General features: G+C 44.1%; 2 protein-coding genes across 31 annotated transcripts in view; one reads left to right on the top strand and one right to left on the bottom strand.

Moving 5' to 3' along the window:
* Positions 1 to 21,224, top strand: part of LOC6496019 (heterogeneous nuclear ribonucleoprotein L) — a 100,821-nt gene that overhangs the window by 75,275 nt on the left and 4,322 nt on the right. For 15 of the 30 annotated variants that reach the window (XM_032450284.2, XM_032450283.2, XM_032450282.2 and 12 more), the window contains 3 exons: positions 8,061 to 8,108; positions 16,726 to 16,907; positions 17,039 to 17,131. In XM_032450284.2, the coding sequence (XP_032306175.1) occupies positions 8,061 to 8,108; positions 16,726 to 16,907; positions 17,039 to 17,131 (323 nt within the window). Of the gene's footprint in view, positions 1 to 6,828; positions 7,516 to 8,060; positions 8,109 to 16,554; positions 16,908 to 17,038; positions 17,132 to 21,224 lie in introns of those variants that run through there. The other 15 variants (XM_032450291.2, XM_044715389.1, XM_032450292.2 and 12 more) reach the window with 8 other exon arrangements.
* LOC6494588 lies at positions 1,827 to 2,631 on the bottom strand. Its single transcript, XM_001960017.3, has 2 exons — positions 2,564 to 2,631; positions 1,827 to 2,508 (listed from the first exon to the last, which is right to left on the bottom strand). Exons 1-2 carry the CDS (start codon positions 2,606 to 2,608, stop codon positions 1,915 to 1,917), a joined length of 639 nt encoding a protein of 212 aa, XP_001960053.2. The 5' UTR covers positions 2,609 to 2,631; the 3' UTR covers positions 1,827 to 1,914.

The following is a 21,224-nucleotide window of genomic DNA, read 5'->3' on the forward strand; positions in this document are numbered from 1 at the left end:
CCACCCCCGCCTCAGCCTCCTGAGTCTCTTACCATTTCTGTATCTGTTTTGGCATCGCCAGCGGTGGCTCTTATCGTATCCGGCACACGCATAAAAGTTGGCCGAGTGTTTGCAAATTTTTTCCTTCTGCTCGTCGCTCGTTTTTAACTTTTTTTTTATTGGAACCGAATTTAATTCGCAGAGGAAACAGGCAGGCACACACGAGTAAGACTCCTGTGTAAGTTTTTCTCTTTATTTTTTTGTATACTCTGCAAAGCGATTTCAAATGCAAATTTTATTGAAACAAGAAGTGAGTCGGAGCTTGGATGGGTGGTATGGGTATGTACTGAGATGAAGATTAAAATCAATTCAATTTGCTGCAAGCCAAGTAAAAGTGGTAATAATTTTTGGTTCTTTGTTTTGCCTTTGCATATAGACACACTGGGGAAATGTTCTCTCCTGGCCGTCTTTTACTTAACATAATGAGATTTTGAGTGAGTACGTTTATTGTGAAGTTTAGGAACGGAATTAGCCTAGGGGGAGAATTTTATTTAGGCAAATAAATTTTGTATATTGAGAATATGCTTCTAAGGCAGTTATTCCCTCGGCAGATGGATCTGCCTGGCTATTAATTGACCCATTTCCTGGCCAGGCTCGCTTTAGGCTTCACATGCCAACCATCCAGCCAGTCAGCTGTCAATATATCACACGTTATGCACCATTAAGTGCGCTCTTAATAGGCGGCAATTTATCAACTGGAAGCGGTAGTGGCAGTGGCAGGGGCAGCTCCTCCTCCGATGTCCTGCCAAATGTTAAGGAAAAATATGCTGAAACCCTCCAGGATGAGCTGCGTTGGCTGGAAATATCGTGAATAAACGAAGCAAGCTGCGCACAGTCGCGTTTGTCATAATAAAAGTTACTTAAAAATTGCACTGAAAATATCTCGTCGGACATAAATCAATGTCTTGCCAGGTACAACATGGCGTATACGTGATTTATGCCCTGACCGATGGCCAGTCGTTTTTTTCTCCCCGTTTTCTGCAGCATGAGGTCTATGGTTTTAGTCAATGAAGCTCATAATTAGCTCAGCTATGGGTTGGTGGCCCACAGGCAGCAACGCAGTACAGGGCATGGGAAAATCGCGTATACGCACCGTATCCGCTGGCCATTGGCCGTGAGCCATGGGCCGTGGGATAATTTGTCCCACGCAAACACGGCTGGCAACCTTTGGTGGCTCCTTGAGGAATTAGCCGTGCAACTCGTAAATTAACAAACTTATGTCAACTCTCGGGCTCAGAGGCTGATAAACACCGATTCTGGCCTCTGTGTATCTTAGGCACCAAGGCTTGTAAGCCTCTATGTATGTATATAATGTGGTGTGTGCCGCTTCTATTTGCTTAGGCAAAGTGCTACGGATAGCAGGTGCTGGCTGCATGGAGCCGGGGCATGTGCTGCATGTGCACTTGCCACAGTTCCCAACAGGCGCTGTCGGTGCTGCTGTCGGTGGCAGCGCCACAATTTATTGCTCCAGCTTCGACTGCCTCTGGGCAATCAAATAACAAAATGGTTGCGCTGCGCTTTGACATTTAATTGCGTCGTTCGCGGCATGTTTATGAAATATTTTTGTGCCACTTGTCATGAGAAGGGGATTGGGGATTGGGGGATTGGAGGATAGGAGGCATGAGGCATGAGGCAGGCAGCTGCAGAAGGCTCTCTCTCTATTCCTATTTTTTCCGCCCCAGCTCATGTGCTTCCGATTTTAATAAACGACAGACCTCGTCGACTCTTGTTCAATTCGTTGCTTGTGGTTCCCATTTGGTCCTGGGAGAAACCCAACCAGAAACGCCTTTTTTTAGTTTTGCTTTTTAATTTGCTGAGTGCACCAGATGGAAAAACATTTGAAATGCATTTAATACACATATTAAATGCAAAAATCTAAAACCGAAATCTTCTCTTTTGGATGATCGATCTGAAGCGAGGACGGTGTCCACTCCTTTGAGCAACAGTTCCATTTGCAGGACTCTCTGGCTTCTTCTCATCCGTTGGGCTAGCTGTAGTCTCCGTGGCATTTCCAAGAGCCACTGTCGTGGCTGTCTTCTCCGGCTCATCCGGATATATGTCCTCTTCCGGGTTGTAGTGATACGAGTAGCACTCCTCCACTTCGCCATGCATGAGGCAAATAAAACTCTTCTCCGGATCAGCACCCTGGACTTCATAATCGTGCTTTTCGTCCGGACGTGGCTTGTTTATTGTGCAATCCAGAAAGAGCATCTCCAGAATGAACCGAACATTCTTCCCGGCCAGAAAATAATAAGACGCCATGTTGGTGACCTGGACAATCAAGTCCGTGGGGAGTGGCTTCTGATCGATGGATTTCTCGATCTGTCTGATTAGCATCTTGACGCCAGCTACCAAGGCGATATCGTACAGATCTGTCCTGGTAATGGCCGGCATGCACATTTCCGCCTGATGAACTACTAGTTCTTGGCCGTGGACGAGGCCAAGAAAAATGACTAGAAAGATGTATTTCTGGGGAGAGAAAAGTTGAATCAAAAATACCTGATGCTTAAAAATGATTTCTTACCATGGCTTTAAGTGAGGTTTTGAACCAAAAATAAGACTTTTCCATCTCTCAATTATTTTCCCACTCAATTGAAAACTAATCATCCGGAAAATTCAATTTCTACTGCTTTGAATTGGAAATCAGGCGTGTTAGGAAAAAATTCCATTTATAGAAAATATTGGCATTTAATATTTCTATTGGCATAATCAAGTTGTGCTGGCATAGACCTTGAAATGTTGGCCAAAACCAAAATTCATTAACACAAAACAAAAGCCATTAATGAAAACAGAATGTGTTTAGCCAGCCAGCCAGCTATCCAGCTATCCACCTCATAAATGGTAATTTTTGAATAAAATTTTATTTTCATTCTGCTGCGGAAATAGAATGGAGTGTCCAACGGGGGTAGAGTGCAGTGGCGTACGCCGGATTTCAATGAAATTCTTCTCAGTGTTCAGTGTTCGTTGTTCGCGAAAATAAAATTAAGAAATTATGCAAGTGGGCTCCTCGTTTGTGTATTTTTGTGTATTTGTTTACTTAAGGCGGCTGGCAAATATTCAGACACTTAAATCGCTGTGATCTATGGTATATGATGCATATTTGCATTTTCATTTGATTTAGATTTCGAATTTATTTACGACACTTCAACGGCAACAGAAACAGAAACGACAACAGCAATGGCAATGGCAGCGATGCACACTGATCTTTTTTGTGCCATCATTTCACTCCGTGTTGAAATGTGTCGCGTAAATTCCTCGGATTTAATATAAACGACAGCATTTATCACTATTTCGGCCTTTGGCTGGCAATTAATGAATTTATGTTCGCGGTTTATAAGATTAGGAAAGTACAATTTTATTGAATTAATTTATTGGATTGTCTTTAAAGGATTGGTCAAGGCTTGTAGTTCTGGTCGGGTCTGATGTCTTGTCGTCTTGTCCATGGAAAGGAGTTGCCGGTAAATTCAATTTCCAGCTCTTGTTCAAGCTCCACTTGTGTCCGCAATATTCCATTTTCCATTTCCCATTTCAGCAATTTCGTTTTGCCGCATTATTTACTTCCTTTCCGCCACATCCTTCCACTGATCCAGCAACATGCGGTTCGCAATTGCTCCAGTTTTTATGGCAACAAGAGCGGCGTTTATGGCCAAGAGCTATCAAATACGTCGGTGGTCCGTTGGTTAGGGAGGAGGTGGGCTGGGAAATGGAAAAAACTTTCGCCGCAACAATGTTTCCTTCTCATCCACTTACGCATATTTCTATTTGCACTGCCACTGCCGGAATAGAAAACAAACAGCTAAACGTCGCACAGTCTCGGATAGTGGGGATCCAATCCGGGCACTTCCAATGCGAAACTTACATAACCACTGCCATCATGATGATATGATGGCCACTAGCTCCTACTCCTGATCAGCTAAAGTTCAATGGCTCCATGGCAACGACGCACATTCCGAAAGTGATTTTCGTTTTCGTTTTCGATTTCGTTCGATTTGTGTTGCCTTGCATCAGAAGTAGGAAAAATGGATGCAACAGAAACAGATACTGTTGCAACTTGCCAGCAAAACTGCTGAAAGAAAACAAGTTCAATTGGTGAAAACCACTTTTGGATGGTCGGCCGATTGTTGCTCTATTTCCTGCCCATGGCAACACTATGGGAAAACTTGATTTTCCAGCTGTACTGAAGCTGGGCAAGCGGAAAAACGCATTGCATTCCCAACCGAACCGGAGCGGAGCGAAGTGGCAGCAACAGCATGAGTTTCCCAGAGCTGTCTTCGTCGCATGTTGCTCTAATTGCATGACAAACTCTGGCAACTTTCACACACTTTTGGCATTATCGTAGTTGGTATAACTGCAGACGCTTTTGGCCAGGCAAGGCAAGAGGCCAGAGCATTCCAGATTAAAAGACTTGCACTGCCATGCCATGCCATAAGTGTCACATATTAAGATGAAAAGTGAAATTTTTCCGCTGCGGAAATGGTCGAGTCAATGGAAGTGTTTTTCGTTCTTAAAGTATGAGTTTTGGGAGGCAAGTTATGAAGATATAGTAGCTTTAAAGTATGTTCAGACTTCCGTAACAACTCATCTGGTTTTGTGGGCTTAGAAATCGGCAATTAGTGAATATTTCAAAGGCCCATGAAATGCAAACCAGAGACCCTAGATGAGGACATTTTAATGTAATTAAATTGAAACGTATACCCGTAATGATTCCGGATGTGTACGGGTATATGTTATACGTCTTTCTGTCTGTGCATCCCATAAATGTGCCAGAATAACAATAGAGAACGTAGAAGACACAACGGAATGCCACTGACAGGCAAATCTAATAAGCATAATGAATGAATTCCGAAGAGAAGTGAGGCAGCAAGCCAGGCAGGCGAGGAAAGCAAGGCAGGCAGCTGAGTTTTCTGTTTTCACTCAACGCGTTGAACTTGTGCTGTCACCTGTGAAGGCAATGAGATGAAGCACTCACCCCCTATTCTATATTTTTTTTTTTTTTCGCCTACTCCCATGGCCAGTGGCATGTGGCAAATGTCTTGCAATCCACACCCAGGCCATGTAAATAGACCAGACCAGATAGAACAGAACCAGAACCAGAAGCAGAGCCTGCTGCTGTCGTTTGCTGTTTTGTTTAATTAATTTCTATATTAGATACACTTCATTAAAAATACCCAGGATAGATAGATGTATTTGTGCCATTGTTGTGGGCTCTGGCTAGGCTATTCTCGTCTGTTCTTGGCTATTGAAAGGAATTCGGTGATTGAGCAGCACAAATGTGTCTCGAATGCGGCGCAGAGATGCAGAGATGGTGGCCGAAATTACAGCCTAATGGCTTGTAAGAGATCTATAGCTTGAATTATTCAGATTCAGAGGCTTTGGGTTGGGCTCTGGCCTGGCCAGGCCCCAAACCCAGAACACTTGAGTCTTTCAACCATTTGCACCTGTCCTGCAGCCTTTCATCTCCAGGTGGCAGTAGCAGCAATTAACGCACAGGTGGCACTGCCACTAACAGTGGCAGGAGAAGGGAATTGGGTCAAGTAGGACTCGGCAAAGTGCCGTTTTGAAGTTCGGGGGCCATGCATTTAGATGTCGACACGACGGCATAATGAAATGCATTTCAGTCCTCATTAGGCATGCCATTTTGAGATTCCGACTTGGTCCCTTGGTCCTGATTTGCAAATGGTCCCCCAATAGCAGTCCTTCTCACTGACTTTAATTGGCCGAATGATGTCATTAATTGAGTCAATCGAAGTGAAGTTTAAGTATAAGACCCCCCCAGCACGCTCCACTACTTCTCAGCTAATTTCGGCATACAATTAAAGAGTACTTTCTTTTTTTTGGTTGTTAGTTGCCCGCTTGCCACTTAATGCAACTTTGATGTTTTTGTGGCACTGCAACAAAAATACAGCAAGCCAACAAACAAAAAAAAAAGAAGAGCAAGTTTCACCTGCTGTGGATTTTCAGAAGCAGCAGCAACAACGAGTAAATAAAAACTTTTGCGGTTAAAGTTTTTCCGCCTTTGTTTGGGTTGTGCTTTTAGCAAATGCAACCTCACCCCCTCCATGCAACACCACCTTGCCTCCACCACCACCACCACCCATGTAACCCCTTCAGAAATGGACTTCTCATTCGTGTGGCATTTTTTGGCACTTGCCACAATGGCCACGTTCCGCTCTCACACTCGCAGACACACACTGCCACATTCCGTGGCCCGTGGCTGCTCCTGGCTGGCTGGCTCGTCGTGGCTCGTGGCACGGCATTCTGGGAGCCCGCTCTTCCATGCCATGCCTTAAAAAAAAGGGGGGGCGGGACTACCATGATAGTGCCACGGCTTTTTGGCAGCAGAAACTTTGCTTTGTCATGTGCCATATTTCTTTCTCGCCCTCGCCCGGCAACTGTGCTGCGGTGACAAAGTATCTTTTGTTTAAGAACTGCAAATGTGGCATATCCATTGCAGAAAAAGGATCTCCCTTCTCTTCAACAAGTCTCTTTTAAAATTAGCTTTTGATTTCATCAAACATGACGCTAAAATAATCTATTTATTGCCCAAAAATGTGACCATTATCTTCACTACAGACCTCACTTTGAACTCTAATTGTTATTTTTAATTGGTCACCCTAAATAGTGTTATAAAATAAGTGTTACCACTTGACCCTGTCAGGGTCGGGGTCAGGGCTGCAACTCCAGCAGAGTTGCCCTCTTGAAATAGTACTTCCCAAGTAGGCTGTGGACACCCTTGAAATCAAACTTCAAATCGTAGTAGGCCCTTTCGTTTGAGGAGCTCCATTTCCCAAGCCCTATAGTTCATTCGTCTGAGAGACGTCTTACCGTAAAGTACACCTAGGTATACATCAACCACAAATAATATCTAAAAAAAAAAAGCCAAAAAAAAGTTTTCTTTAAAACCCGAAAAATAAAATTTGTGTTTGTGTTACCTTACCGAGTTATTGAAAATTTTTTGTTCCTTCGTTAATTCGTTGTGATCGCGCTTCGGTTTTTTCATACCAGTGTTTCGTGTGTGAGTTTTCAAGAAAACGTTCCGCTGCCAAGCAAAAGCACAAGTTTTTCAATAGCCCGACTACCTGACTGGCCAAGAAGTTACAAGAACTCTTTTTTTTTTTTTAAACGAATTTCCTTGAAGAAGCTGCAAGAAGATGAATAACTTGAACGCCAACGCAAGCGCCTTTCTATGGCAGACCGCCCAGCCGCAAACGCTGCCGCCTCAGTCGGTGCAGCAGCAGCCGCAATCGGTGCCGCCGCAGGCCCAGTTGTTGCACGGTGCTGTGGTGTCCCAGCCCCGAAAATTTGGTGGCAACAAGAGCAACTACAATTACGTCCAGACCCAGGCCGGTGCCGCCATGATGGGAGCCGCTAACCCGGGTGGCGGTCCAATGGGTGCTCTTGGGGGCAACCCGAATGTTTATCGCAAGCGTCAGCCCATTAACGCGGCTTTCAACGCCGGCTGCTATCAATCTAACGGTAAGAGATATTCCCAAAAAGGCCTGAAAGCTTAGATTTTCTTCTGGAAGTTTCTTAAATCAATTTTCTGCCAGTCATTATGACAGCTGTCAAAAATTTTCACCGAGAAAATTTTTCTTCAATGACATTTGGCAATTGCTTATTGAACTCTTTTGCTTAGTTTTAGCCAACTATTAGGCCAATTTAAGTAAAAACCAGCTATAATAGTAACAATTTGAGACAAAGTATGCAATTCTGTGCTCTCTTGACAGATTTGGCATTGGGAGTGGTGACTTTCTTGCAAGTCATCATGACATTTTCATTTCTTACCAATTTCTTACCAATACCTTAACCCTTTCAGCCCTTACCTCCTACCCCTTTACAACATTTGTCGCTAAACTCTGTTCAACACAGATGAATTATTCAATTGAATTGTACTACTCACTCACTGTTTGAATTGTTATACCATATATTATCTATTATTTTATATTTTTTTTTTTAGCCTTTTTTATTTAGCAACGCTTGCACAAATCATTTAATTTGTATATTTTCTTTTGTCTTTCTAGGTAAGTCGCTGTTTTCTATACCCGAAAATGTTGTTATGCTTGAGAGCCGTAAGTACATTTGAAACTAGAGCACATTTCAACTACACATACACTACATACACACACACACACACACACACACACACACACACAACCACTACTACTACAAACAAAAGTGAATACACATACAAGAAAAGCAAACAAATACACATACAGACATATATAGTACATCAACATTTACAGATCGAATCAATCATTCGTCCTGGAGGCCAAAAGTAGAGTGGGTTCTGCGGGCAGGTCTCTGTGATGAAATGTAAACGGCGAAATTAATTTTCAATTGCTAGAAGGGCATTTCATTGCAGTGCAGTATAGAGGAGGGGCATATTTCAATTACAAAATAAAACAGTGCATCTGCTGGAGGAAGCACAAAAAATATGTAAAGATCAAAAGACGACGCGCCAGTGCCAGTGCCAGTACCAGTACCGAAAAGTTTTCATCTCCATGCGGAATTTATTCTCGGCCATCGGCCATTAATCAATATCGGACGATGTTCCGTTCCGTTTTGGATCGAATCGGTTCTCATTATTCTGGCTCTGGTCTTCTGGCATAGTCCTCCCCCTGACGTCCAGCGAAATGCAATTTACATTTTTTGTCTTGCATGAATTTTCAATTGCATTTTCTTCAGCGCGCTTTTCTTTTGTTTATATCACGAGGCTCCATTAACATTTCTATAACGATGGTGTGCTCCTCGTCGTTGTCCTCCCAAGATTTCCCAGCATTTTCCCCAGCATTCTTGTTATTGCCAAACCATTTGCATAATTTTCAATGCACGCAATTTTCATTCAAAATGTCGACCAAGGGCTGGATGGCCCTAGAAAGCAATAGAAATTTATCTATATGGCTATGGGTTTTTGAGGGTATTCTAGATGGTGTACTATACTACAGTCTAGGGCTTTCGGCCAACCTGATGCTCAAGTCAATTATTATGGCTCATTTTCTTAATCGACCAACAACGCCTTCCCTCCCACCCCACCAAGCGAGTGTCATAAAAATATGAATAATTTTCGGTAAGACACACGCACACGATCATCTGAAAGACGAAGAAGCCGAACAAATTTGCACCATAATTAAAATAAATGCTTTCAATGGCCAATAATTGCCAAATAAATTAATTTTAATTGCAAACAGCCGACGGCGGTTGCGGGTGGCAAGGCACAAAACGCTAAAAATAATTTTCAAATTGTCTAAAAGCGTTCGCAAGAGCATCGCCTTGTGCCCTGAACGATTTCTCTTAGCTTGGCCTGGCCACTTGGTGACGACTCTCTGTACACTGTTATTTTTAAATGTTCCGCCTTGAGACTGTCCAATACGAGCGGTGCCACGCCCACTGTTCGCACCACCACCACCACCACTAATGCGTATAGAGCATTTTTGCAGGTGGGAAGACGACGGGAAAAACACTTAAAAATACATAAAAATACCAAAAGATATTGGGGGTGAATGGAGAGAGGTAGAATGGTGGTGGAGGGGGTCGAGTGTGTGGGGCATGTGACATGTTTATGGTTGGAGGCGGTGGTGGTGGTGCTCCCCCTAAGATTGCTTTCCATGGGATCAGCGGGCAAGTCACTCGAAGATTTATGTGGGCGTTCATTAAACGCACATCCGTCCTGGCCGCCAATCACTTAGTTAATGTGGCAAGTACACATACACATGACTTTGCCGTGCCACATATTTGCATACTCATTCAAAATGGAACCCCTGTTGGAAATTGGCATATGGGAATATCCGCTTTTCTTCCCACCATCACCACCACCACACGGATGTACCACGGCCAACACGGCCACGAAAGACAAACTTGACTTTTGTTTGTTTATCTTCATCCTGGCCAACTTCTGCATCTGCTGTGTTGTCTCCGTCACAAAAATAATAATATACCACCCCCCCTTTTTTTCGTTGTGTATACACACATACTGCCACACACACACACACGAGACATAGTGGCTTAATTTTCTGGCATTATTGCCGTGAAGTGGTTGGCATTTTATTTGCCTTTGGGCCCTGATTGTTGTGGCTTACTTTTGCTGATTGACAGCGCATTTCGTGCTTTCTGTTTGCCTTGCTTTTTTGTCTCACGGCAAATAATTATATTTACCCACCTAATGCAGTTCTTAGCTCGTAGTTTTTGCCTTAAATTAATGAAATTAACTTTGGTGGTGGGGCGACCGAACGAGCAACTTCACGCACAGACCTTTTGTCTCTGGTTCTGGGACTGTCAGGTCGTAAATCTTGTGGTTTTTTCACCGCACCAGACATCTTCCCACAATAAATTCGTAGTGGAATCCAATAATCAAATATTTCGTTTCGGGGGACACAACGATCAACAGGAAAAACACCAGAAACAGCAGGAACATGTACAAAAACCGCACATCCAGAGCCGGGCTGGGCCGGACCGGGCCGCATGTCCAAAAATATATAAATTGTCCTTCTTGCACATTTATGGTAATTCAATAAATTGAAAATGACAAATTGTGTCATGTTGCGGTCAGAGAGGATTGCCACGAAAGCATGCCTCCCCAGCCAACAAAAAAAAGGGGGAAACGTTGCAAGGATAATTAAATCTATGTTGGGCATCAATAAAAGTTGCAAAATGGTTTTTTAAAGTCGCGATGCTACTCCTGGTTGTGCTGGTCCTTCGGCAGCTTGTCTCCCCTTGCCTGCCACATCAATCAATCAAAGACGATCAATCAAATTGTTGTCAACGGCGCGGTGGTGGCGCTGCACGCAGCTAACGATGCTGCTTCTGCTGGCTGTCGCTAGATGGCGTGTCGAACAAGTACAATGTCCCTTTCGTCGCATGGCTGAACTTTTGCACCGCCACCACCACTGTTCCGCGCAACATCTGCCCCCCGACTAACGAGCGCTAATGGACACACCAGAGTCAGAGAGTCCTGCTTCCGTTCGGTGGAAACTATAGAGCCAAAAAGTATGTAGGTGGATGCGGAAAACTTCGCCCACTCCACTCCACTCCACCATGCCACGCAATATTGCGTCGATTATCTTCAATCAAAAGCTAGTGATTGATGACTGCGACGACTGGCTAACCGTAGAGATATACCCTGTTTTAAATTTTCTCAAGGCAGCAGTTGGCAATCCTGCTTAATGCCAGCCATTCATCAGCGTCCTGTGGCATTATTGAAGGCTTTATTGTTTTGATTACTTTATTTGCTCTCCAATTGATTGCTGAAGTGCTGCGACTCTCGTCCCACTGTCCACGTCACATTACTACCATTTGCATTTAAATTATGCCATAAAGCTAAGCGGGCCGACTCTATGGCCAATGTGGCGTTGCCAAAAATTTTATGAGCCAAAAAATCAACGCTTAAAGTTGTATCCTTCCTTCGGTCCTCCTGCTGTGAACATTTGTTTAATTTATGCAGGACGATGGTGGCTGCTGCTTCAGTCCGTAATAATTTATAATTAATTTAACAGCTGGGCGCCACACCACCACCACCACCACCACCAAAGCGAAGCAAAACAAAAAAGTGAGAATAAAATGAGGCAGCTTTTTGTCAGGCAGGACAGGACCAGGACCTCGTATACTTTGGTGTAATTTTCTAAAGCCATTAATTGGACATTTTGCTAATGCGTTTGCCACTTGCAGTTTTTACCCCTCTATCCGTCTTTCGTTCGCTTAGCGAATCGTGCCATTTTGCAAATTACAATATCAAAATTGTATCCCCCAGCAGCTGCACAACGTACGACTGACTTTCATAGTTTTCCGTTGCACTTTTTTTTTGCCTTTATTGTAATATTTTTTATGACATTATCGATTTTCGCTTTTCCCCAGAGCGCTGATAAGTGGAGGGGCGCAAAAAAAGTCAGCAAAGTTTATCAAAGCGCAAAAAAAACTAAGTAACGCTAACGAATTTGTTATGAGACCGTTGTGCTGCGCAATAAGTTTCAATATATATTCAAAGACAGCAGTAGCTGGAGCCGGGAATAGGGGGAATAGTTATATATAGAGGAATCATAAATATGCAGTATAAAACACAGGTCCATTAGCTAGAAAAACGGGTCAGAGTGCGGCTGGAGGCGGTGGAGTGTCAATACATCAGCCACAACAAACAAGCCACTGGAAAGAGCTCCTTCAGCCTGGCTTATATCGCCTTGGTGGTGGCGGTAGTGACCTCTCGAAATGTCACCAAACATGGCTTTTCTAGCTTTTTATATTTTTCGTCCTCTTTGGTCAAGACTGCAACCCGAAAAGAAGGATATAAAAATTGAAGAGCCGGCCAAGAACCTCTCCGCCAACCAATAAATGGGTGGATGAGTGGCTTTCTGGTGGACGAGTGTGGGTGGTGTGACACTGATTGCACATGTGTGTTTGCATCCCATTAAAGCTCCTTCTGCTCCTCGTCCTCTTCCAAAATGTTTACCAATGCGATAATTAGGCAAGGCTCCTGTGCCAGGCCAGCCTGGTGGTAGCGACAGGCCAAGCCGTGCCAATTTGCTAAGCACACACAATCGGCCGAGTCACAGGCCGATTTGTTGTATGCTTGTGTGATTATGAATTATATTATAAATCCTTATACACATACAATATACATACAGCAGTGCCACCAGGCAGGCAGCTACTATCGCTCCACACGGAACACAACTTAAATGCCATTTTGCGTTTCTAATTATGTTGTGTCCTCTCATACTCTGTGGCAGTGGTTTGTTTGCCTTTTGGGGGAAGAGCAAGTCAACAATAACAACAAACAGCAATTACATGCGTTTATATTATTCAAATCCACCGTAAATGTAATTAAGCTCATGAGAGTTAAGCGCAAATTTATTTCATCGCTCCAAGGATGTCGTAAAAACAAAAAAAATAAAAGAAGCGAGGAGTCCGCCGCAATCCTTTTTTGCTCCCCCGCCACTTTTGGCTTCCTGCTTATCGGACTAATTTCTCTGCGAAGTCACAGGCCTCGCGTTGCTGCGTATCGCATATAAATTGGCTCATTGCCGTGGGTCCTTGCCATCGCTGTTGCCATCGTCCTTCTTGATTTCGTTTTGATAACCATTGGCATTTCCGTTGGCGCCACTTCCAGTTAAAGGCTTAAATCCTGGCCCAGAAACAAATGGCACTATGCTGATCTCCTCCTCCAGCTACTATCGGAAAAGGAGGAGATTTTTTTATTTTTTTTTCATTTTCGGGAACATTAAAAACCAATCAGGCGCATTGTCACATAATCAACCCGCAGCAGCAGCTCATCAGATTCTTTCGTAAAGCTTATATATGCAGCACAATCTTTTCACTATTATGGTTATTTTTTCCCTATTTTTTCTTCATAAGCTCTCTCTACGCCGGGGTTGTGGGGCTCATCACAGCAGCAGCAGCAGCAGTTTTACGCTATCGTGTCACACACAGGGACAGACAACAACTCTTTGCCAACATAATAGTTTTGCTTATGAAAACAAATTCAATTTCGAAGCTGCTTATGGGAATGTTTATGCAAGACGTGAGCACACACAACCTCGACGCGGAAAGTGGAAAGAAACAAGGAGGGGTGGCCAGGGAAAAATTAATGTCACATGACAGTGCGCAGAACTCGCAGGGGGGCGTTTGGCCAGGGCGTGGCAGTCAACAAGCAAACTGCTCCTGATGCTCCTCCTGCTGCTGCGTTGCATGACTCTTGGCATATTTTGCTGCAAAACTCGATGCTGCTCTTGGTACAGTTTCGCATCGAGCTTCCAGCTTTTGCTGCTCCCCCTAAAGTTGACTCTAACAAATTGAAAATCATTGAACCCGCACAGGACGAAAAGGACTGGGGGGGATGGCTTAGATAAGGGAGGAGAAGGAACTGCTGAGCGAGCTGAAAAATATTGTAGCATACATTTAAGCAAATTGCAATTAAGGTGAACGATCTGCCTGCCTGGGGGTTGGGGGTGGAGGCAGGGGAGGCAAATAAATTTGTTTGTTTGCCTGCAATTACCCTGCTCATTGGACCAACTGTGGCAACTGTTGCTGACTCGTCCTCGTCCTCGTACCAGTTCCCATTTTCAGTTCGGATATTCATTCGTCCCCTTGGCCCTCTGACAAAGTGTGCCAATACGCCACAAAGTATGCAACAATTTGCAGCATAAATACTTTGTGCACAGCAGCAGCAGAAGCAGCACCACCACCCAAAACATCCAGCAGCCATATGCTGAATGTGGGTAGGTGTAGGTGGCTGCGTGCTTTTATTTGTCTAGCTTTTGGTGCATAAACCACCCCAGCACGTAGGGGGCTGGGTTTTAATGGATTTCTGCACCACAGTCTGCTTTGTGGTTTGGCGGGATAAATGTGTTCTTTGTTGCAGATACTTGCATTTTTTTTGGCCCACTCTCGTTAGGTTAGTGTTGCAACAAAGCTTAAATTCTACCTACACGTGCCACTAAACATTAGTTCAGTTTAGTTCCCTAACAGTTTGTTTGGTTTCGGTTCCTACTCAGTTAATTGCAAACCAACAAAGCACTTAATCGTGTCGTATACGTAATATGCAAATGATTGCGGTTCAGCCAACCAAGTAGAGGAGGGCTTCCAGCTCACACACACTTGGCGCTCCATAAAAACGAAACTAAACTCCAACTTCCGCCTACTGCCGCCATCCTGCCTGCGCCGCCCCGGCTCGCTGCCATGTCGAACACATAATCTAAAATAATTTGTGCGCGTTGAAAATTTACACCTGCTCGGTTTTCCCGTCGACGCCTTGCGTGTGAAACATTTTCCAGCAATTGCATGCAACAATTCCCCAAAATGCTTAAACATTTTAGGCACGCTTCCGACGACAAGGACGATGAGAGGACCCAACAGCCTCGGGGGCGTGTATTTCTTTTCTTTTTAGTTTTTTTTTCCTTACCGCCTCTCTGGCCAGGAAACCTCTCTGATTTTTCGGGGGGAAGCTGTACTGGTGGGACAACCTACCAGAAATTTCGCTTCACTGCCATCACGCATACGCCCCGTTGCCCCGTTGCCCCATGCCCCATGCCGCATGCTTCTTGCCCCTTGCCAAGCCAGTGAATTTCAATTAAAGGCCAAGCAGCAGGCGGTGGTCTACTTGAAATGAATAACTATGTTTTGTGCTTCGGGCCATGGCCAAAATGTTATTGACTGACTGGGCTAAGTTATCGCAGGCTTACTCGAACTTGGAATATAGTAGTGAGTGATTGAGGGTCCTGACACGCCCGCGGATTATTTACTTACGCGGCAAAAGTTGGTGAATTGAAACGTGCCTAGCCAAGTTCTGGCCCAAAAAGCCACTTTAAAATTTTTCACGTAAATTCAAACGGATTAAGGGGCTTGTGAAAAATTGCATCAATTTGTGTTGTTTGCACTCCACTCGACTCTCAGGATAAAAAAAAATCCTGGCGGCCAGGAGCTCTAGCCGAACTAACAACCGACATAAAAATGCACGATTTTTTTCTTTCTATTTAGTTTTGTTTTCTAACTTTCCGTGGAGAGTGTGTGGATTTTTATGCAAATATTTTGTCAGGTAGCCCCAAAGTCCAAAATAAACCATCCGTGACGAGGTGGCTGGTGGTGGTGGTGCTGCTGCTGCTGCTGCTGCTGCTGCTGCTGTGGTGGTGCCAGCTGAACCGGTGAGGACGTGGTGGTGGTGATGCTCTGGTGTTGCAACTAAATCAAATCAAAACAAAAACCGCTCTGAAATGGCAACTCGGGCAGCCATTTTGGCATAACAAACAGTGCCATGCAAATCGAGTTTCCAACGTGACGCTGTTTCCTTCTCAGCCAATTTCAACATTTCGAGTGATTAGGTTAAAGTGTTTGGGTTAAACAAGGCTAGAGACTCGCATGTGCCTGCCAGTCGACAGGCAGTAGCGGTGACACTTTTAAAGTTAATTAAATGCCTGCCAAGCCATACAGCCGCGACATTTTGGCAGTTTGTCGCAGTAGTTGACTTTAATTACAGTTCTTGGGTAGAGGTTCGTTTATTGTCGTCCTTCTTTGGTCTGCGGATAATACCGATAGCGGGGGGATGGGTCCTCAGAAGCACCCTTTTTTGTGATGCAACCGCCATAAAGCAAAACACAAAATGGAATCCCGAAGACCAACAACGCAGACCAATTTTTTTTTCTGCGCCTGCCAAAAATTCAATTAACTTACATGCCAAACCACAGCCGGAAGAAAGGCCACAGCCGGCCAAAAACCACAGCTAGGATTCCCCCAACCTCCAGTTGAAATCCTAGCCCGGTCTGTGGGATGTCTATAGCTCTTTGGGTATTAGAACTACTAGTTTCTACTTTTGTGCACTTTGCGGCAATGATATGATGACTAATTGTAATGCTTCCAACATGCAACAACAATAACTAGTCTTAAGCATAATTTTTTATTATTTCACCCAATTGGCACGACTAAAAAAATTGTTTTTCGTTTTTTCTTTTCATTTTTGGTGTTATGCTTTGCTTTTGATTGTTGTTGCATGAATTAAAAATAACAAAAAAATGAAAAAAAAAAATAATACACATGCAGTTACAACACTGCCACATGCACCACCGACACATCAACAACTTCACCACCAACAACAACAAGCACTTCCACCTCAACATCAACATCACCACCACCACCAACAACAACAACAACAACAACCACCACATCATTTAGTTGCCCCAGCTCAATCGCACAATCTTTGTCAATTTAAAGAGCCACCGCTATTGGGACCAGGCGCCGCCTTCCCACCATTCGGAGCCCCCGAATACCATCCCACCACGCCGGAGAACTGGAAGGGAGCCGCTATCCATCCGACTGGCCTCATGAAGGAACCCGCCGGTGTGGTTGCCGGACGCAATGCCCCCGTGGCCTTCACCCAGCAAGGACAGGCTCAGGTGAGTATCAAGTGGATTAATGAATGGAATTATAATTTATATTTATTTTTCCACGGGATAATCAAGATTGTATATCCCTTTTTCGTCACACAACAGCATTTTAATTGAGTTTCATCTTTGGTCTTCTTTAGGGCGCCGTCATGATGGTCTATGGACTGGACCACGATACTTCCAACACGGACAAACTCTTCAATTTGGTGTGCCTGTACGGCAATGTGGCACGGGTAAGTTTCAATCAGTTTATATTTAATTTTTCATAAAAGTAATAATGGGTGGGGAAACGCCATAATAAATCACTGAAGATTAGGTTTTTTCTGTCATAATTTAAAGTCGGTCAGTCCTTTCTATACCACTCCTTCGGATTAAAGAGCTCGAAGTACCCTTTTTTTCAAGTCTTACCTCCACTTGCACTTAGCCAGAAAGCCAGAAAAAGAAATACGCATTTCATTGCCGCCGTTTTGCTCAGTCGTCAGCACTTTGCGACCAAAATCGGCTGAGAAGGCTGTTGAGAGAAGCTAAGAAAAAAAAAGGTGTTTTTGACTGGAAAAGCCAACCGCAAGGAGGAGAACCAGAGCAAGAGCACTTTGTGTATGTGGGCCATTTGTAAATGTGCAAATAAAACGAGAGGCTATAAAAGGACGAAGCCAGGACAGTGCGCCCTAGTGTAGGCCAGTTGGATCGGCAAAAACACATTTAGATAAAGCGTTTTAGATTAATATCCCCACCACCATATAGCATGTATGTCTGTGCTTCCTTTGGGGCAGCAATCAATGCAGCGTCATCAGCTCTATACAGGGGAATAGAGGGGATAAAGCCTTTGGGGAAAAAAGGATGGGTTATAGCCACCATATACTCATTTTTTTTTCTGACAAAACGATTGGCAGTCGCTTGTAAATCAAAACACGATGACGACCAGAAAAGAAATCCATTACAAAAACACTTTGCCGAATAACAATTCGAAATGTGCTCATTGTTAGTCGCCCAGCGAAAGGGAAAAAACACGCTTGGGGAGCATTTAGTGCAGCCACCAAGGAGACCCATTGCCTTTGCTATCTGAGAACCCCACCCACCCAAACACACACACACACACACACACCCATGCATAGAGTTAACCCACCAAACAATAAGCTTGTTGGTTCGGTTGCTGGTTGCCCCACCAACATCAAAGTCGAATGCTAAAAACTTCTTTGGCGTGAGCCAGAGCTTTCACTTTATTGCTACTATGAATTCCCGCCCCCTCGTGTGTGGTTGTCCTTTGACAATTGCGCCCCGCCAAGGACATCGCCGAAGGAGCGGAGAGCCATACTACCATCCACTTCCCCTGACATGTTTTGTTTAGTTTATGTCTGTGATAAAGCGAGTCAAGGCAACCGCACGACTAGGAACCACTTTCACTGCACCCTGAAGTGGCAGGAAGCTAAAGGTTATTCAGTGCCACAAAGGAGTTATATGCTTAAGGATATCCCCATATGAATCCTTAATGCCTCAATAGAATCTGGGCCAGAGCTATTTTCCACTTTAAAACTTTAGTAACTATTTTATCCAATTATTTCAGTGACCTTTGGCCACTAACCGCAACCACGATAATTCAAGGCGCGGCAATTTCTTTCTGGTTCCTGGCTCTGACACTTGCAATTTGAAGCGGGAGAGAGTGGGGGTGGGCAGGGGATAAGCTTTTAGGGGCGTGGGATGACCATAGGGCGGGATTTATTGCCAACTTCCTGTCCGAGAAGGAAACTACTCATTAGCCATTAAAAATGATTATGCGCAAACATTATTCACTGGCTGGCTAAGCCACAAACATACATTTTCCACCCATTTCTCTCTTCCGCCCACTCGCCTTGGTTCCGCCACTTTCTCCCACTCTTTCTCCACTTCTTTTTTTTACCAATTCTCTTCCTTTTTTTAACCCCCATCACATCTCTCTCGGTTCGTTGAGCCTGTCGCTATGCAACCGAGTTAACGGGATGAAAAGCCAGGACTGTTCCCTCATTATAAAGTCGGGTATGTGTGTGTGTATTTTATGTGGGTGTGTTTGTTTGTTTGGCCACCACTGTATGAGTGTGTGTGTGTGTGTGTGCACATCAGTTTATGGGCCGACATGTTTGAATTGCGAATGAGAAATTGATGGCCACTCAATCAAAGTGCCGTTCCGTTGCATGGAACGGAGAGTCCTTTGCCAGGCATCGCATCCTCCCAGCTTCTTTATTTTCATTCCCCTTGGTGCTAATGGGATTCCCATGGGAAACCATTTCCAGGATCTTCTGTGTCTTCTGTAAATTATGGATAAACAGGCAACACACAGGATTGGATTTCAATAAGACAGCCCCCTAATAGGGTTTGGCATAAACATTCGCCCTTTCATATTACCAATTTGATTAACCTGTCGAGAAATGTATTAGGTGGGAAATTTCAAGCCATGTCAAAACTGGCTAAAAAACATGGCTGTCAAAATATGTCCGGACTTGTAGACCCTTGTGGAGCCATTAGGTTGAGAATATTGATAGAATTTTTGTGATTCCTAATTTTGATATATATGTATGTATGGTGTACAGAAGGATCCGGGTGGTTTCCTTCCGGAAAACGTAGCAATCTGGTTAATTATTTTCGAGACCGGGGCGATGAAGTCATCAGCAAATTGATTTTCAGGTTAAATGGCATGACAAAATTGGGGCAGAAAGCGGGAGGACTCATCGACAAGCTGCTGACAGGGCAAAAGTTACTTAAAACAGGCGGTGGAGTGTCTTTAAAGGCCAACAAAACACACGCACTCAATTAAATACGCATTAAAAAAACATTTGGATACAATATGGGGTACGGAAATTGACTACGGAAGAGAGGTGTGGAGGGGAGAGACCTGTAGGAGGGAGGTCTATGAGGTGGCAGGATGGTAGGACATTGGGGAGCATAGGTCAGCCATTGCCTTTGCCGCCTTTGCTCTGCGCGTGAGCAATTAAATCAAATGGCAGAGCAGACACCATGCCACATTGCACAACAAAGCTCGAATATTGTGGAGGGTCGCATTTTAATTAACGCCCCACCGTACGCGCGTGGGTTTCACTGAAGGGGGGGGATAAGAGTAGTGGGCAGGGGTGGTGGTAGAATTGGTAGAACAGAGCATGGCACAGCTCATTAGACACGCACCGAATGTTTGCCGCCACTGTGGCTGCGGCTGTTGACCAGCAGTGACCATCCATCCATGAACCGCTCTTTGATTTTCCCAGAGCCAGAGGAAAAAAAAACAACCATCCTTCCCTGCCCACGGGTTATACGGGGTGGTTCTATTTAAAGTGCGTTTGGTTCGTCCTTATGTTTGCATGTTTGTAATTTCATTATCCTTTTGTTTCTGCCTGGATTTCAAAGGTCTATCTGGCCGCTTTCTGCTTGACTGATTTATGGTCTATATTTATTTTTATACATTGTTTTATTTTTATGATTCGTTTTGTTTCGTTTCGTGTTTTGTCTCGCTTTGGTTTCGATTCCGATAAGCCTCATTTAGTTTTTATTTACTTTTGGCCAGCGCCCATATTTCCAACCCATCCGCAGCTCACTCCACTAAACTCGCACCCTTGGTATAGTACCATTCATACTCCATTCAGGCGTATTCATTTTGATTGCGACCCACTTTGGATACACTCCATAAGCTCAACTATATATATATAAAATATATGTATAGAATATGCGGATATGTCTGGGGATTCAAGCGGGGCTTGGTTTAATTATAAGCAAATTGTTTGCCCCATTTACACAACATCAAGCCGTGGCATTCCCTGCCCTTTGGTTGGCTTTGTTTGCCAGTTCATTACAAGGACAGTGGCAATATTTAATAATTAAATAATTTATTAAACAAGGTCATCCCAGCTGTTTAAAAACTGGTCGCCACTAAACTCTACTAAATGCCAAGCACACTGTACTGTGCGTGCAAAAAAGCAAAACGCCGACATCAATACGTCAAATTAAGGCATTTGGAAAAACGAAATTGCAGCGACGGTCGCCCAATTTGGACAGGTGCTCTGTCAGTCTCTGTTTTTCTGTATTTTTCGTTGGCCAACCATGTCGATAGTGCGGCGCTGCTTTTGCTGGTCAATTGCGAAAAACTAGTTTCGGATTGAAAACCCCTGTGGCAGCAACAGCATACAGCCAGCCTCTGCTACCTCCTCCCTCTTTCTATTGAGTTCAATGCCTTGCAGCGGCCAGCAAATTGATTTGAAAATGCAGCAACTAACTAACCAACCAACCAACTAGCCAACCAAGTCAAGCCAAGCCAAGCGAGTGAATGAACGGAGGAGGAATTATCCCATTGATTTTTCACTTTCT

This window comes from Drosophila ananassae, chromosome 3L, assembly GCF_017639315.1.
Source record: "Drosophila ananassae strain 14024-0371.13 chromosome 3L, ASM1763931v2, whole genome shotgun sequence".
NCBI classification, from domain to species: Eukaryota; Metazoa; Arthropoda; class Insecta; order Diptera; family Drosophilidae; genus Drosophila; species Drosophila ananassae.